The 19,436-nt window shown below is 37.0% G+C and overlaps 1 protein-coding gene across 7 annotated transcripts in view; it reads right to left on the minus strand.

The window, feature by feature from the left end:
• The window catches only part of map3k4 (mitogen-activated protein kinase kinase kinase 4), a 40,933-nt gene extending 24,135 nt beyond the window's left edge, over positions 1-16,798 (minus strand). For 2 of the 7 annotated variants that reach the window (XM_079635217.1, XM_079635216.1), the window contains exons 1-2: positions 16,536-16,687; positions 278-405 (exon numbers count right to left, since the gene is read on the minus strand). In XM_079635217.1, coding sequence (XP_079491343.1) covers positions 278-405; positions 16,536-16,558 — 151 coding nt within the window. In that variant the 5' untranslated portion in view covers positions 16,559-16,687. Of the gene's footprint in view, positions 1-229; positions 406-14,860; positions 15,079-16,535 lie in introns of those variants that run through there. The other 5 variants (XM_079635214.1, XM_079635218.1, XM_079635219.1 and 2 more) reach the window with 5 other exon arrangements.
• Between the last annotated feature and the right edge of the window lie 2,638 nt (positions 16,799-19,436).

Consider the following 19,436-nt stretch of genomic DNA (forward strand, 5'->3'; position numbering starts at 1 on the left):
GACTATTTAATTTAGCTTAGTTGTTTGAGCCCTAGATGTTATTCTTCAATAATATCTTCTTTTATTCATAATTTATTTTCCCCTTATGAATTAACTTCAGTGGCTTTTCTTCATTTAAACGTCAAATGCATCAATTTTCATTCAACGTGATCTCAAGTGATTGAATGTCACTCTAGAATGGGGCCCTAACACCATATGTTTCAGAAATTCGCACATTAAGGGCTCTCACCTTTGCCCTTTGACCCCTGGTTGTTTCTCTGGTGTTTGTTGGACATACGTTTTATCTGTCGAGGAGTGCGGGGAGGGGAGGTGCTGTAGAGATTCTCCTCTTCCTGGCTGGGCTCGTCCCAAGGCTCATCCACCTCAGTATTCTGCTGGGGCACATCTTTGGATGAGTCCTTGAGCCTGAACAGAAATCAGAACAATCCAAAATATGATTAATGCCATGAACATCCTTGGTAAACTCCACATTTCAGACATTAAAATGGAAGAATTAAAGAACAGATATCCATAGCAAAGTCAAGCAGCAAGTTATATTCTCTACATAGCTGAGGAAATATTAGGGAAAACCTGAGTTGCCCCTTAGAGTAGCAAGAATTATTCAAATATATTGATTACTGCGCTTTAAACTGTCATAAGATCAACATTTAACATTTCATATTGCTGCTGAGGCTTAAATACAGATTTGGATATAAATGAACAAAATGCCTTAATATAGCAGCTCTTATGTACAAGATATGCAAAAAAACTACAATTTTTTTTTTTTTTTTTTAACTCTGAAGGTGACTACTTGAGTTATGTTTAAAATAAATATATTTGTGAGCTAATAAAAGTCTTTTAAGAGGATTACAAAAAGTATCGGAAGAGGACATGCATCCCATAGACAATGAAACAAACAAAAAAGGACTGCATTTGCTAGTGGGAGGGAGCAAACTGGTGCAAAACTCCCCATCATGCTGAGACAAATGTAGGTGTATTTGGACACGTGCATGTCTGTGTGTTTGTGTGGGAGGAAAATGATACTGATACGGGGCCCATTGTCAAGCAATGGAGGAAAGGATCCCTTTCACAGTGGGGTCAGACTTTGGTTGACTTAATCTGTGATTTCACTCACAAAGACCACTCTGAGCAAAGCCCCAAGTCATCCATCTGCCCCTCACACATACATCAATTCCCCACAATCCCCCGGGGAGTCTCCAGGCAGACCAAAAGTCCTCCCAAACACCTGCTGCAGGGTATTGTGGTCCTCGTGCCAGAACATTCAGACACAGACGGCCCGACTCCCCACACCCCACCGTTGCCCCCACTTAACATATGGATACCACCACAAGACCCATCATTTACATTTAGCTTACTCACATTTAAAAAAAGACCAACAATTTGAAGTGTGATTTTACTTTAAAGCTCCGTGTTTGTTGTTCTTATTTATAGGGCTGCACAATTTGGCCAAACATTTTCTGATAATATATCACATATGACTATAAAATAATACATTTGGTCGCACTTTATTTGACAATCCTGTTCCCCATGTACATATAAAGTACTTAGTAATTGCAATAACTGGGTACTATTTACCCTGAACCTACCCCTAAACCCATGTAGTTACCTTATATTAACCAGTAGACCTACTTTCTTAGGCAAGTACACTAAGTACACGTACTGTAAAATAAAGTGCAACCATAAATACTTTTAAATAAGAATTAAAATAAGAAATATTACTATTGTGACATTTCACTGTAAAAAACAATTGAGTTAAGAAAATATATTATTAATAATAATACTTATAACACCAATTTATTTGATAGTACAAATGTACAATTGCAGTACTAATATTTATGTCCCTCTTAATTTCTTCATTTTCAAACGCTAAACCACAGAGTTTTAGTTTTGATGGAAAACCGCAAGAAGTCCTTAAACCTTATCTTTACTAAACAGGTGGTTTCTAATCGCTTCTCAATACAAGTTTGGGAAGATATTTGGCGCATACAGCATTCCCAAATGCACATTATAAAGCAACCAAAACTGCACATGCAGAGATGAGTTCATGTGGACCAGCAATTACTGTAAACCAAGCCGACCTCTGAGGAAAGACCACACGTGTAAAAAGACCATGTTGCCATGCATCAAACATGCAGCACATATGTAATTAAATCGCAACCTTTACGATTTGAGTCGCACTAAGCCATATCACAATTGTGCAGCCGTACCATTTACAGACATTGCAAACTGATGTGTGTTTTTCAACAATGAACACAGCAATGTCATAATTCATAAAAAAAAAACAAGAAATAAGAGTTCCCATAAGTTCTGAGAGTAAATATATGCAGTTACATTTACAGAAAGCAAACTAGTTGCATTCATTCCAGGGTGTTTTGTGCAAAAATGTAGGCTTAAACAGCCTAGTAAAACTCTGAAAAGCTTGCTGGGAGAGTGACAGAATGTTTGTGTTTGAAGGTGCAGCCCTGGGCAGAGTCTAACTGTGACCAAACCCTTCAGGAATGACACAGGAAATGGTGAAATCACCCAGGCTCTGGCTGTTTGTTTGGTTGGTTGTCATGACGTATCTTCATTGAGCGCTGCTTGAGCACTAGAGTGGAAAGGTCTAGAGGATTCAGCCTCTGTGCTGCTATCACCCCATTCAAAGGCGCCCGACCCGCAGGAACACCAGGGCAGCGCCGAGTGCAACTCCATAACGCACAAAAGCAATACACGTTGTTGATTTACGGCTGCATATGGAGCTCAGGTCCACTGAATAGCTCATCCAAGGTTATCAGGAACAAACTATAGAACAGAGGAATGTTACAGCCTTTGACGAGGGCCATAAACAGAGCTGACCACATCTGCCTCGCTGCAGTCAAGAGAGGGCTGTGACCTCTGACCCCTCCCGCCACTGGAGTCATTGTTGTAGCCCGCAGCGCTTCATTGTGTGCGAGCGGCACGTGGACCAACTGTCTCGGTGTCTAATGGCTGGTTGCAGCTGGTGATAGGAATGGATGATATTGCTGAAACTAATAATATTTTATATAAGACATTTGACAACAATACTACATATTTTGTATATAGATATTTGTATGTAACTACTCAGAAATCAGAATAAGAAGTGTTGTCAGGCAGGGGGTAAACGGGAACATTGTCTCAAGCCCTTTACAAGTTGGGCCACTCTTCTTTTTTTGGCCCAAAAAAAGGTCCCGGGCCCATGAAGTTTTCCAGTAAAGAAAATGTGCAAAATTAAGTGTATAACTTGACAGTTGAATTTGCAATGTTAAGTCAATTTCTACCCAAAATCAAAAGAATTAAAACAATATATACAGATAAATCAAAAGCTTGGGGTCAGTTATTTATTATTATTTTTTGCTATTTAAATAAATCCTACTATATTCATCAAGGATGCATTCAAATTATCAAAAAGTAACAGCAAAGACATTTTTATAAATAAATATATTTCTCTTCTTTTGAACTTTCCATTCTTTAAAGAATCCTGAAAATCCATTAAAATATTAAGCCACATTGAAAACCTTTTCGACATTGATAATGATAATATTAAGAAACGTTTCTTGAACACCAAATCAGTAGATTAGAATGATTTCTGAAAGAGGATAATGTGACCCTGAAGACTGGAGTGATGATGCTGAAAATTCAGCTTTACCGTCACAGGAATAAATTACACTATAAAATATATTAAAATAGAAAAGTTATTTTGATTGTAAATTAAACTTTTCACAATAATATTGTTTTTACTGTGCATTTTATCAAACAAATGGTGTCTTGGTGAGCATTAGAGACTTCTTTCAAAAACCTTTTACAATTCAGCAAAGCAAACCCTTTCCTGCAAATGACAGAATTTTACTTACTACAATCCAGGGCTCGCAAAATCGCCCGCCCGACGTCCCGGGGCTATTGTATTTTCCAGTCGGGCTACCAAAATGCATAACCGGCCTGCCCGACGGGCTATCTGAAATAGTGTTCGCTTCAGTCTTGTTATAATCAGATTCAGCGCGTTCTTCGTCTTCAATCCGCAGTGGCGCCGAACAGAGCGCACGTCAGAAACCGAGGACAGGGTGTGTGTGTGTGTGTGTGTATCTGAGCCTCATTGGTCTGTCACTGCTCGTCAATGTCAGAATATTAGAGATTACCAATCAAATCAAAGTAGGCGGGATTTATATTCACAGAAGCGGCTGAGCGCGAATTTGAGCAGAGCGACTCGACGCTTCAGTTTACGGTCAAGTGCGATAAGATGTAAGTAGCTAAACTAAATATTTCATTTTTTTTTTTAGGTCATGAATGTTAAACAAATGACAAATTATCAGGCAAACGAATTTACTTGTCTAATTTCGCCATTTTGAACTGAAAATGGGCCTATAACGTGACTCATGTAATTCGTTTACTGTCATTGTGAGGGGACGTGAAACATTAACAAAGCCGTTTTCATCTTGTTAGGCACAATATTAATAACGAATGTGTACATGTTGAGAATTAATATAGTACAATTTGTAGCCTTCAGTAAATTTAAAAAGTTCAGCTTTAGGAGGGGAAGAGACAGGGCAAGATGAGGAGACAAAAGTGTGATGGAAAGAAGTGAGAGCAGGTATTGACAAATACTGCCCGCTGACATGGTTTTAAAGCTATTTCTTATCCTTTTTTTGGCCTTCAAACGTCTTGAAATGCACATATCAGAAAAATAAAAAATTTGAATCCCCTAACAACCTTAAATTTAGGACCTATTTGATTATAAAGCCCTGTCTACGGCCCTGTATTAAGATCAATAATGAATGTGTACATATTGTGAATAAATTTAATAAACTTAGTTAGGCTACCTAGCTTTCCTAGTAGCTTTCAGTAAATTAACGTGTCTGAGAAAATGATTCATAAATCAACCTATCAGCTGACCCCAAGTTTACTTTCGTCATTGACAGACAAAAAAGAAAAGCCTATCAGTCAAAGCTCAGCGTTAGGATGGGAAGAGCCAGAGCAAGAGAAAAAGAGTGATGCTGATGAGGAGATAAAAATAATCCGCTGTGTGACATGGTTTTAAAGCTATTGTTGTCCAATTTTTTTGGCATTCAAAACATCTTAAAATGCACATATGTAGATCAGAAAAATCTTAATTTTCTCTGGCCCCCGAGAAAATTATTGCAGATTGGCCCCCGAACACCCCTAACTAGTCTACCTCACATTTGGGACCTCAGTGATGATAACACCCTGCCCATCTGCATGTTAATGAAACTAGTTAATTGTGAGCGTTAGACCCTAACCCAAAGTGTTACCTTTTTTATTATTTTTATTATCATACCCTCATTGGGGGCTGAGCCACAGACAGATTCATGTTCCATACTGGTCACACACATTTCAGTTCAGAGAACCAGATGTATATTTGTATTGATGATTCTAATTTGATTATTTTATATCCAATTGTTGATATTTGTGTTTTGAAAAAGTTTTTGATTCATGTTTTGACTCCAAACCAATTTTCTACATAAAAAAATGTCTTTTTATGTGGGCTAGTAAAAAAATTTTCGGGCTACCAAAATCTGAAGAGTGCCTGCCCGAAGGGCTACCAGCGATTTAGAAATTTTGCGAGCCCTGCAATCCGTGATAAAAAAAAATCTCATTAATTACTGTAAGACAGCAACAAATCATCCTTCTTACACATTTATATTGACTTAAATCATCTTAAATGAATGTTTCATAAATTGTAATAAAATCGGCTTTATTTTCTTTAACTGGACTTTTTTTCTCTTCTTTTCTTTGTTTTTTTCCTTTAACAGTTTTCGTAAGATTCACTCAGGCAGAAAAGCAATAAGCTGAGGAAGACATTTGCTATTTTTCCTATGAAATTTTTTTTTTAATCCGACCAATTTTCAGAGGAAACATGAATTTACAATGAACAAAGGAGAGAATATAAATAAATGGAACAGTTTTTCAAAGGATGTTCATAGAATCAGCCAAAACCCATAGGGACATCATGTTACCAATAACAAGGAACAACCAGTAATTCACGCCAGAAACTACCTTTGACACGAGGCCTTGTGAGCAATGCTTTGGTACCGCTGGCATGTGCACACACACACACACTTCCTTCTCTAACAGGCAGACAACATCCCTGCTGAGCTTATTGATTGAGGCCGTGCAAGACACTACAAAAGCCTGATTGGACACTATAGGTCACCACTGACTGACACACAGGTAACCGGAGACCAATCATACATCCACTTCTGTTTGGTACCAAGGGGTGTTGCAACAAGTTATCAATCAAAACAATGTTATTGATCAACTATTCGGGTCTATGCACTGTTCACAAAGATTTAAAGTAATGAAGTCAATTTTTACGGAGATAACATATGTAAACTCACATTTTAATGGTATATTCTTATACCGGTAAAATGAGCACTTACACAATTATTCAGAGGTTTAAAACATCAATATTGTGAAATATTATTCCGATTTTGCACTCAAACATTTCTTCTCATAATCAATGTTGAAAGTTGTGCTGCTTAATATTTTCATGGAAACCGTGACAGGTTTCCTCAGGATTCTTTGGTGACTAAAGTTCGAGAGAACAGCATAGTTTGAAAAAAAAATGTTTTAATCGATTATCAAAATTGTTAGTTGCAGCCAAGGCACCAAACATGCATCCATATGACCTTTCCCCCTCAAGCACTAGAAATAAAGCATCCAGAATGTTGTTAGTAAACAACTCCACTGGCCTGTGATGTTCCCTTGAGTGTTATTCTCTGAGCTCATGATTTCTTGGAATTGACATTCAATATTTTCTCATATAGACATGAAGGTACAATCTTATGTAAGGAACAAGTGTAATGGTCCTGGTTTGGGTTTTTGCATATGTTGGTTTTGAACCTACAAACAAGCTGGGTAATTTCTGCATCACTAGCAGCGCCAAATTAAATCACAAACCATTTGTTTGAACAGCCAGAATAGGAGAACAACATGGATCACCTGTTGATGGGAGTTTAGGACAATAGTGTTTTGGTGCAGATTATTACACTAGAGATTTGTAACAATATAAAAATGTATATTCATAAATGTAAATCAAATGCACTGTTGCTGCTTTGGATAAGTGTCTACTAGGGCTGTCACTTTACGCTCGAAAATCGATTGCACAATCGATCGGACCAACCAACCCAAGATTCGAAAATGAAAATAGGGAATCAATTTTAAAGGCCTTCTTTTTTTTTTACCAAAAAAGTTGTTTTAGGTGGACAGATCAATAAAATACACAGAACATGTAGGATGTTGGAAAATAATGTATTTTCTGTTAACCAAATGCTTTTTAATATTCGCTATTACTTCAATGCAAGTGAGCAAGCGCACCGTTGTTTGTTGCTTAGTGACGTGTGTGTTCAAGTAAGCCAGAAATGTGCAGATTCTGCGCAATACGCTGTATTTAATATATCATGATGACTCACGAGTTGCATATTTGCGCTAAATCCGCGCAGATTTGGCTACACGAACTTCCCCAGCAAAGTGAGTAAACATAGAAACACGCCAAATTGGCTCGTGATTTGACAGCGTTACCCACCAAAGTTCATTTTTACCCGCATTTGGCGGGTGTTAATTTCAATCCCTGAATGTTGCACTCCTGTTTGTCGTTGTGCACGAAACTTCACGCCAATAAATCATCAGAAATATTGCTGACTTGTGCTCATCTCAAGCGCCCTCTTTACGCTCATCTTAATGCCTGTTAGTTGTCCGTGGATTTGCCTATATTTGGTTGGAAAATGGAAACGTCTTTAGACATGGAAAATCGATTTTACAATCGATTCAATGAACACTTATGTCTCAAATCGAACAGGATTTTTTCACAAAAGTGACAGCCCTAGTGTCTACTAATGCGTAAACTGGTGTTTCTGAGCTAGCTGCCAGAATTATATTGTACTGCGCAGTCAACATACTGCACTATGTAAAAGCAGCACTTTTGAGGTTCGGTCTTATTGATATGCATCCTCCTTGGCTCAACATATGCACACTAGGGCTGTCACTTTTTATTCGATATTCGAATATGCATTCGAACATGACGTGAAATAACCGTAATCGAACTTCAAATAAACTATTCGGTTTTTAAAGTGCCATGTCTAGCGCATTTTTTACAGTCTATGATAAGACCGTTTGCTTTTTATTTTAAAAAAGCGTGTTATTTTGAAAGGGTGTTATTTTGAAAGCGTGTTACAGGCTGCTATGTTATAGTCAGATATGACGGCGCGCTGCAACACGCATCACCGCAGATGATCTATTCATCAAGCGCCAAGCCAATGTGCAAACTATCGCAAATCAAAGTGAAAGTAAGTCGCAGACGCTTTAAAACACAATAATAATAATCTTCATTAAAAGTAAATAAACGAAATGATCTTACCAGGGCTGCCGCTCTCTCTTATTGCAGTCTTTGATGTTAGCTGATGATCAATAAAATGCAGCTCATATGTTGCTTTCGGTGACATTAAATCTGCATATAGCGCGGGAATTGAAGATCGGATTTATATCCGGTTTAAACCACATTTAGGCCTATGTAACCAGGTGTAAATGGAATCGTTTTGATAGCTATCCGATCTGAGAAAACGCATGAAGTGGCCAGGTTTAAACAGCCCCAGAAACGCAGCAGACGGCCAGAGCATCGCCAGGCGTCCAACATCGTATGACTGCATACTTTCCTGCACAACCGGTCGGCACCGTGCAGATGCACATGTAAAGGCAAGGTTTATTTGCAGATATGAGTCCTATAAGTGTAATTTTGGGAGTCCTGTTTATGACTGTAAAACTGTTGGTAAAGTTTCGATTGACGTTTTTTTTGCACGCGCGCGGGGGGGGGGGGGGGGGGATGGGAATAGATATTCGAATATATTCGAATACATAGGCTGGTATTTGATATCCGTTCGAATTTGATTTTTCTCAAAAGTGACAGCCCTAATGCACACTTCCATGCTAAGAATATATCTGGAAGAAAACAAAACATCTTCACGTTTCCTATAAATTGCATGACTCAAACTAGATAAAAGTACTGTTGCTTGTTAAGTTAAATGTTGGCCTCTTAAATAAGATCTCGATAGGCACAAATTAGATCTATGATTCATTGCTATAATTGCAGCCTATACAACTTATGCATGGAGTGACTGATGTTGGCTGTGGATGAATGAAGTGCATAACAGCACAAAGTCACATTATGAAAAATGAGTTCCAGGAATGCTAAAGCAGACTTCCTCTAATTTTAAAACAAGCTTTGCTCTATTTCCCATCACTATGCCACAGATTTGTACAATATCATTTCCTGTGTCCGCATAATGACCATTTGAGGCCGCAAGGCAGAATGACTGTGTGTGTGTGTGTGTGTGTGTGTGTGTGTGTGTGTGTGTGTGTGTGTGTGTGTGTGTGTGTGTGTGTGTGTGTTACATTAAGCATAATGGAGTGAGAGTTGCATGAGGGACCAATGGAAAACCACCAACCTTGTCTAGCTAATACCTCTGCGCGGAGGACTCAACATAAGTCACTATTCTAACCTCCACCCCTGGTGCACACCCTCTCTGGACAATTGAAAGCATAATTGAAGATATTACATGAGAAACTAAAGACTGTTTTGGGAGTTTAGCTAGACAAGTGATCGCATTAGGATGATATGTGTAACATTTAGGCGCTTCCTTCCTGAAGTGAAAAAGAGGACACAGTGGGCTGAAGCTCAGCTGAGAAAAGAGATACAGGTGCTCAGCCAACACACACACCAAAAATACTAACCTTGCAAACTAAATAAAGCGCAAAGAGGAAAGAAAAATCTGAAACATGCAGATAAACCACAAGTGCATCCGATTTGGCTTCAGAGAGCAGATGTGTGAACTAATAGGGCTGATCGCATTTCCAATATTTAGTACATAATCGATACTATTTTGGCTGTGAAATAAATAACACTATATTATAAACTACACTGCAAACTCTAACGCTCAAAATAATTAATTAGAGTAGGACAAACAATTAAACTAGTTTAGACAAACCTTTTTAATTTTAGTATTTTGCACTTTCTTTTTCTTTCAAGTTCACAGAACTGATATTTTAAGTAAACTAAACTGTTTTATTGTTTTGAGTTTTATGAAATAATTTTCTTTTAATTTAGACAAACTTAAGTTTAACTGAAACTGGCTGGGATTTCTACTTCCCAGCATGCTTTGCCCATGGCACTCGAAAGTAAATGCTAAAATTAAGTGTAATATAATGGGGGTTTTTTGTGCAAGATTAATGTTAAGTGGGAGATTTAGGGTACGTTTACACGACAATAATATGCTTGAAATGGATACGTTTTTCCTTTGAGTTTCCCGCGTACATACGACACCACTGTCAAAACGATCCCCATTCAGACTGATCGTAGTAAATAGTAGTAGATGGTGATGAAACACTGTAGACTGAACACGTAATACGCATGTGCATGATGTCATCGTCTTCAGAGATTTGCATTTGTATTGTTTACACGGACAACGTCAAAAACTTGCACTTTGAAACCCGTTTTCAAAAGTTCGGGCAAACTTGTGGCCAACTTGTGGTAAACGAATGGCCAAAACGCATAAAAAGTTGTACGTTTTTAGTTGAAAATAGTGTCTTAGCAGTGATTAATGTTTTGTTAAGCTAATTTAGAAGAATTGCTGTTAATGTTGGTTTTAGGAGAGTTACCATCATGGTGACAAGTGGTGCATGAGAGCAAGTATGTTAAAAGCTTTGTATTGCTGCACTCATACAGCAAGTGATATACCATGCTATTGTTAACATTTAAGCAAATTAGCAAACTAGCTACGTGTATACTAATAAAAATGTTCACATTGAGGTTACATGAAAATTTTAAGTTAAATGTATGGATTAGTGTCCTCAAACATTTCAAGTTAAGAACAAGTAAAATGTATGAGTACAAAAAAACCAGTCAGTTCTGCTTGCTTAAACTTTGAATTTCTCAACTTAAAAATGTATATTTAATAGCATCTCTGGTTTAAATCTCAGTTCAACTCATTTTCATAAATCAGCTGTCCATTTAAATGAACCAGTGTTCAAAACACTGCTTCAACTATTTGTTTGCATTATTGCATCAAATTACTGCATGTTTCAAACCTCTTTTTAAATTTGTTTAGTGAAAAATAGTGTGGAAAGCTTGCCTTTGCCTTGATAATATAACTTGATATTACAGTCATTTCATAGCAGATAATATTCAATGCAGCTTTACTTTAAACATAATGGGCCTCATTTATCAACGTAGAAACGAGTGCAGATCTGAGCACAGAAATCATCTTACGACAGGGTTCACGTGTGACTCATGAAACATGAGGAGACTATGTCGCCTGTAAAACTTTTTTGCCTCTTGAGGTTAGTAGAGGAGTCTCTCCCGATTCACACGTCTATAAAAGCACCCAAAGAGATACAATTGTAACAGCAAAAACATGGTTTATTAATCACGATCACTGGTTTCCAAACAAAAATACAAAATAAAAAGTCCAATATTACAATACCAGTGTGAAATGCGATTGAAGAAACGGTTGCTCTCCACACTCTAACCTGTCTCTGCCAAACAATGCTAATCAACTATTAAGACCTGCTCTTTCGCACCGTAGTGACGCGTCCAGGAGGAGGAGCAAACCAATTCACTTGATAGGTTAGTCCAAGTATTAAACATTAAATATTTTGAAATAAAAATGTAAACAAATCAAATAAACAAATCAAAATATCTTCAGGTTCATATTTAAAAAATCTAAATATGGCTACACCGCCAAAGTCCAATCCCATCGCACTAATGATCGTACATTAATAAATATGGCGGCTGAAAGCAATCATCATTTAAATATCACGCCCCAAACTAAAAATTCACGGTTTAGAAGCCTCGACGCTAAGATTTACGACATGTAACCCGGTCAAGAAGAGGAAGTAATCTCATGAAAGAGAAACTCCAAAAACACCCGTTAACCTCCTTGCAAACAATTGCAAACAATTACATTAATTCATATAAATAACAGTAAATAAAATGAAACAAACATTATAAACACTAGCCTACGCTATTTTAGTTCGCCTCCTCGCTCCACAACAAATCCTTTAAACTTAACGGTATTCAGAACAGAACAAAAATGAAAAATATGTAGCAATAAAATTATATATTCAACTATAAAATGAAACACAAATTACACTATTATAAACGACATACAAACGTCAAGCCAAAATGAATTTATTTCAAGCGAAACTGAAACCGCAATGGGCTCGCCGCTCTCATTCAGCAAGAATTCAAATGTGTTTCCATATTTGCCATGTAACATTTGGTTGACAAACTGTATTTATTAAGTAATATTTGGTTGACAAACTGTATTTATTAAGTCATATTTGGTTGACAAACTATATTTATTATGTAATATTTGGTTGACAAACTATATTTATTATGTAATATTTGGTTGACAAACTATATGTATTATGTAAACAAGGCTTTGTACTTCACGTGTACCAATATTCACATAAAACAGCATCCTTCACACACGCAAAAATGTGTTTGATGAATAGCTGAAGTGTCTAGTTAGCAAGTAACGCTAGAACTTATGTGCTGTGTGTGTGTGTCTCTTTATTCTATTGTATTTATTTGTGTAATCGTTTGCAATTTGTTTATTTGTTCTTATTTTATTACTGACTCACTGTCTACGGTTTATTTTTTTGTCAGTTTAGTTCCAACGATTCAAATAAAGCCGTGTGCTGTGTGTAAGCTAAATTACCCAAATTATAAAAAAATCATGAGATAACAAATAATCTGTATGGCAGTATATGTGGCAGTTTTCCCCGTGGTATCAAAAATAGTTTCGAATTTCGATATTATTTTTCAAAGTATCGTATTAAAGTTGGAAATTGTTTAAGTGAAATATAGTTTGTGTAGTTCTATTTATTTTATTCCTTTTATATAGATAATTTTATTCTGCTATTCTCTGTTCACAGAAGTGCTGCAGGTGCGTGATGTGAAGATCTTGTGAATCCTCATGTTCTGCTGTTTATACTGCTATAAGCTAAACCCCTGGGGGAAAAACACATTTGTGGTCATTTTTAATAGGTCACAGACACCCACCTATTCTAATTTCATTTTAATTTGGCATTCTAATCTTGTCGCTTAACGAGCTTCGATTCTTGGTCAGGAAAGTAATCTAAATGAATAAAATGCTCTCAATACAATTCTCCACAGATTTACTATGCTGCAAGCAAGTTATAGTTCACACTAACTTAGAAACTTGCGTACACGAGCTGAGACCTGACGTGAGATTTGATCGTAGTCACCGCTCACGTCCATATTGACAAATGCCAAGTTTTGCGTGGAAACGACCATACGCCCAGTTTTCATACGTTCATTTCGTAAATGAGCCCCAATGAATCTACTTGGTAAGGAAACCAGAGCTGAAATGATCTTCTACAAAAGTCAGAAAAGACGTGGGACGAACCGCAATCTGAAGCATTGCACCATGGACTGTGCAAAGAAATAAATTAATGAGTTCCAGCCATGGGTGCCACCAGGACGTGAGGTCAACATTCTTTTAGTGCACCACATCCTGGAATTGAGGCAAGCTTGTGGTCATAAATGAGCAGGGATAGGATTTACAGCGTGCTATACAATGACGTAAAACGTCAAAATGTCAATAGTGCATGTTCAGCAACCATACTGAAGAATGCAGAGTGATCCGTGACATTTCTGAATAACATAATATAGGCTACTAAGGATTCCAAGATGTCCAAGGCAACAATTTAACCTTAAGTCACCACCGAAGGCCAAGAAATACATTCTTGCCACACTAAGCAATTTCACCCTAAAAGCCATGCATGCTGATTTTAAAAGTTCACCTCATAGATGTCCCAGTTCATATATACTGCGCACACAGTAAACAAGAAATGAAATGCACAACAAATCTCTGATCTTGCATTTTAAACAAAGTTGTCTCTATCCTTAACACTTTTCCAATGAAAGCAGTTTATCACAAAGAATTGCTAGGAAGGGCGGGGAGAGCAGGAAGAGAGACACAACAAGGCATTCTTGAGAAGCTGTCGCCGGGCGTTCAGGGCAAACACTTTCGGTGACGTTGCGTGGGTCATAAGAGACAAAACTATGAAAACGCTCCAGAACATTCCACTGGGCTTTATCAGCTAAAAGCCTTGTGCACATGGCAGTGTGGAAAACAACACTTGCAGGAACTCAAATGCAGGAAGACATTAAGGTTGAACACATCATTTATGACAGCAAATAATGCACTGCAAAAAAAAGGCATTTGGCCACAGGCCAACAAGAAATATGGGGGAAAATAAAGATGGCAGAACAATCTGTACAGTGCACATGTGTCTCAAAAGAACCACAAACATCAGTGAATAAATAATGCTTAAAAAAATAATTCCCAGAATCAGATGCTGCACGTCAAATCCAAGAAATTCTCCTCAGTTGAGCGCAGACAGGTGATTTCTGGGAATTGCAAATCAAACATTTCACCAACTCACTAAGGGAGTGTGTGTCAATCTGACTCAGACACAGGACTCGTGGTTTACCGACTGGATATTTTATATTGAATCACGACTGTTGCTTCATCCCTGATATGGGATTTACTTCCAACTTTACTCGTTGTGCGTGATGTTTGTTAGAGTTCTGTGCAACTCAAGCTGCACTCGAGGAATGATGCAAATAAACATTGAACCGACAATCTCACAATTTGTAATCACACCCAGATATCGAGATCGGATAACAATACACTGAAAAAAACAGTACACAGCCCTGAAACTTTAAAAGGCACACTGCCGAAATTGAAAGAGAGAGAGACGCCGTACATAACTCGCGCGCTAGCGGAGTACAATGATCTTGCACATAGACGCACTATCTCTTTACCTTTCCCACAGGTCTGCTTGTTTCCATTAACGCTGAGTTTTTCCCCTCAGGAACAGATGTAATCATGCATACGCTTGCTGTGAGGTAACTCTTTTCAATTCTTCTTTCAATTCACTAAAAGTTTGCAACTTTAATGCGAAATTCTGCTTAGTGTTGCGCTGCAAAGCGGGATCACTTTGTGGCAGGAAGCGATTTGCAGCTATGCCCGATTCGTGAACGAATCATTCAAGTGAGTCGGATCTTTTCAATGATTCGGTTGAACCGCTCACGAAACAGATATGAACTGGACTGGATCTGTTCCTATGATCTGTTCTCATTAATTAATTGAACCTTTCCGATTCGTAAGGTATCAATAAATAATGTGTGGGTGCTTATCAATACTAAAATTGATGCTTCCTGACTTCAAATCTATCAAAGAAAGACATCTTGAAGGACGTCTCAAATCTCTAATTGCACCGCGAGGAGTGAGGAAGCTTCAGGAGGAGCGATGAGTGAGGATGCACAGGTCAGGTGTGTGTAGCATGCGGAAGTCTTTGTTGTCAAGAAACCTGACGCACATATAAATTCTCCTGCCCCATTACAACTATCTCTTTCTTTAAATTACAACTGTGTCACAATAATTAATGAATATTTAAAATGTTTACAAAAAAAATATTATACATTTCTAAATTAACCAAACTTCAACAACTAAAGTTGAGCGCAGCTGATGACGCTTTGAAGTGACGCTCCAGACCTTTGTTTATTACTATATTCAGAAATTAACTAAAAACTTCTCAGATGCCCTCATTAAAATCAAATTGTTTGTATAATCTGTTGTAGGTTTGTTTTTGTTTTTGATAATTTAATTGTAATTGTCTGTGTTGTATGTATGTTATTGTTTATTTTATTTTGGATTCAATATGATTCTGTGCTGAGCCTTCCATACGTTTTTTACCCCCCTCTGTATATTGGCTGTTTATGCCATTTTGTTGTATTCAGATTTTATATTCAATTTAAAAAAAAATCTGGAAGCTGAGACGCGAGGACGGGAAGCTATGAAAGGAAACGAGGATGCACAAGTAATAATTAGAGCTGCATTTAAGCATTTTGGAATGAACCGAGGATTCGCCTGATGGAGCAAAAAGTAGCCTAAGTTTAATAGCAGAAATTATATTATTATGTCCGTTTTGTCAACATACACAAAAAGTTTTAATGAACAGCATTTTACTATAACGTGAGAAAAGGTTTCAAGCCAAGATTTTGATGAGCTAAATCATGACAGCAACACACTGAACTGTGATACGTAAAATTGCAATAAACATTTATTAATAAATCTATTTCAAAAAACATATTAAACAGGGATTGTTTATAAAACATATAAAAGTGTAATAAAAAAGACTGCCGAATCAGTTTCTAAATTAGTTATTTTGAAATGAACGATTCGCGGAACTGACTCGTTTTCGTTTCCCCCTCACTAGCGGTTTGAAGATACTTTCCGCGCATGCGCTCTAGTCGCTCCAATACGGTCTGAATGGGTGCACTATTTGGCGGCGTGTCCTGAATCCCGGCTGTGTAGTTGCGTGATCTCTCTCTCTCACACACACATATGTATATATATATATATATACATATTTATCATATGCATACAGACACAGACTGAAACACGCACCCACTGTTTTTGATTCGCTTCTCTTACCTGATCTCATCCGGAGGCTCCATAACCGGCTGTGAATTGACGGGATGGCTCTCCTTTCACCCGTGCATGAATCAGAACATATCCAAGACAATAGAGGTCGACTTTGCAAAGACTAGTGTATGATATGAGTCCCGGTGCACACTTTATTTCTCTATCCGTCTGCAGAGTTGAGGCTCGCCCGTGTGTGCACTGACGCCATGTTTCCAGCAGCGAGCCGCTGATGAGGGAGTGACACACACACACACACACACTCTCTCTCTCTCTACGGCAGCTCGTGCAGTACACCAGACCCGCTGCCACCGACCGGATCACGGCCGCCCCGTGCAGACGCACACAGGAACTGCAGAGAAAAACACCTTACAAAAGATCCCAGATTTGACATGTTTCTAGGACATAGGGGCGCACGAGTGCTTTGTGCACATCACGTAAAATAATAATAATGCACTTTTATACAGCACACATTTAAAGGACATGTTTCATTCATAACGTTTGCTCAAAGGTCGGTACACAAGATGAAAATGTATAATATTAGTAACAACTATTAATAATTAATAATAGTTCATTATTATTATATTTTATAATGAAACGCATTTGCATTATTTTACATGATCTAATTTAGATCTAAAATCAAGTTTGTTTTTGTTGATTATGTGAATTTTGTTGGTTTTAATATCACTTTAAATGTTTAAAAAAATTAACAAGGGTAGATTGTTTTATAGCAATGCTAAGTGGTCGAAGTAGGATTTATTCACTGCTTTTACAGGGGGGGGGGGGGTTCATAAAATTGTCAAATTACATTTGCTCATAAATTACTCATACATTTAAATTGTATGCATAACTTTCAATTAATATTATTTTAAATAATCACATTTTGAGATTTACTTAACATACAATGAAAAAATTGCCTACAACTTTTGATTAATTCGCTGAAATAAACATAGATCTTATTCGTTTTGTACAATTTTCTTAAAAAAATGTTTTGAGCAAAACTTGGGATATATACATCTTAGTTTTACAGTATATACTGACATAAAGTTAGAAATACCATTAAACTTTGATGCATATATTTCCACTATTTATGCCTGAATTTACAAAAAAAAATTGTTGTTGGTTTACCTTAAAAAAAGTTACCTGTTTGCCTTAATTTTGAGCTTGAAATTAAAAATTTGAAGGAGATTGGTTTAGATGATCTTAAGGAGGAGATTATCTGATAAGCGTTAGGTCTAGTATTTGTAATTGCACAATGTATGGTTAAATGAAAAATCTTAAACTGCATTGATTTTGATAGACATTCGTTCAAGTGTTGCTGAAATGTTGGGAAAACAAGGTCTTGTTAGAAAAAACAGAGCTACACTTTTTTTCTTTTGTTAAATCAACTTAGATAATTTATGTGGTTCAGATAACATAATATTTAGAGTTTCTGTCCTTCATTGAATTAACTAAACATTTTAATTTAAATGAACTTAAAACCTTAATGCAACCAGGTTACTTATTTTTAAAGTTAATTTTTAAACCTAATAAAGAGGAAAATGTACAGCTCAATAGACTGTGCATGGGGCAGCTACAGTTGTGGTCAGAATTATTAGGTAGCCTACATATGATAAAAGATGGCCATGAAAATAAATCTCCATTGTTTATCTTTTTGATCTTTAATTTTTTTTTAAATCACAGAAATCTGAAATCACAAGAAATGTAAGTGGGGGAGAAATCCCATTATGTAATAAATGCTTTTCTCCAAAACACGTTGGCCACAATTATTGGCACCCCTAGAACTTTTTAATGAGTAAAATATCTCTGAAGTATATTCCCAATCATATTTACATGTCAGGGTGATAGGAGCATGAAATTGTCCAGCCATGACTTCCTGTTACAGATGAGTATAGATATAAGGAAACACAAAGGCCAAATTCTCTTAATCATTCATCACAACGAGTAAAACCAAAGAATATATTTCTGATGTGCAGCAAAAGATTGTTGAGCTTCACAAAATAGAGAGTGGCTGTAAGAAAATAGCTGAAGCATTTCCACCGTCAGGTCAGGGCAATAATTAAGAAGTTCCAATCAACAAAAGATAACGAATCTGCCAGGAAGAGGACATGTGTTTGAGGAGGAAAGTTTGAGTGGCTCTCCAAGGATCACAGATGTGGAGAATTGCAGAGATTAGTTGAGTCTTGGGTCATAAAGGCTAAAACCATTGTCAGACAACCCCTACCCCCTTAAATTTTATGAATGCAAGATCGAAAGGATAAACAATGCAGATTTTTTTTTTTTAATTTGTATATTTTTTACCAGGGGTGCCAATAATTCCTACCACAACTGCATTCATGCTAAAGGCGTGAAACTTTGCCTCAGAGCACAGCCTGATTTGATACTGATGAGAACCGGTATTTGGAGGTCAATTCATGAATCCAGGATGAGAGAACAACTAAAGAAGGTGCAGCTGGTTAGTGTTTGAAACAAAACTGCACAAAGCTCAAGAAACTCACTGAACCAGGAGAGACTGGTAGGAGAGTGTCATATCAAAGGCGCAAGACAGGTCACACACATTTTTATTTTTAATGCCAAGAATAAACAAGAGACAAATGGGAGCTTATATGAACAATTAAATACTTAGCATTGCCTGGGTTATAAAATGCAAATATTTTTTGAATGCTCTATTCTAGTCTTTGATAATTCTATAATAATTGCAACCTTGTTAATTAGATTGACCTTTTAAAGCACACTCCCTATAAAAATATGTACATTTTCAAACCATTGTCCAGTTGAGCAGGAATTCCTGCTTCATTATCACACCACATCAAAGACAATTACGTGTTTCTTCTTTTGAATTAAATTTTGAGTTCTAAATTGTTCAGAAAAAAATACCACAAGTAAAATATATCTCAAATCCATCACTGATTA

This window comes from Phoxinus phoxinus, assembly GCF_949152265.1.
Source record: "Phoxinus phoxinus genome assembly, chromosome: 14".
Classification (NCBI taxonomy): Eukaryota; Metazoa; Chordata; class Actinopteri; order Cypriniformes; family Leuciscidae; genus Phoxinus; species Phoxinus phoxinus.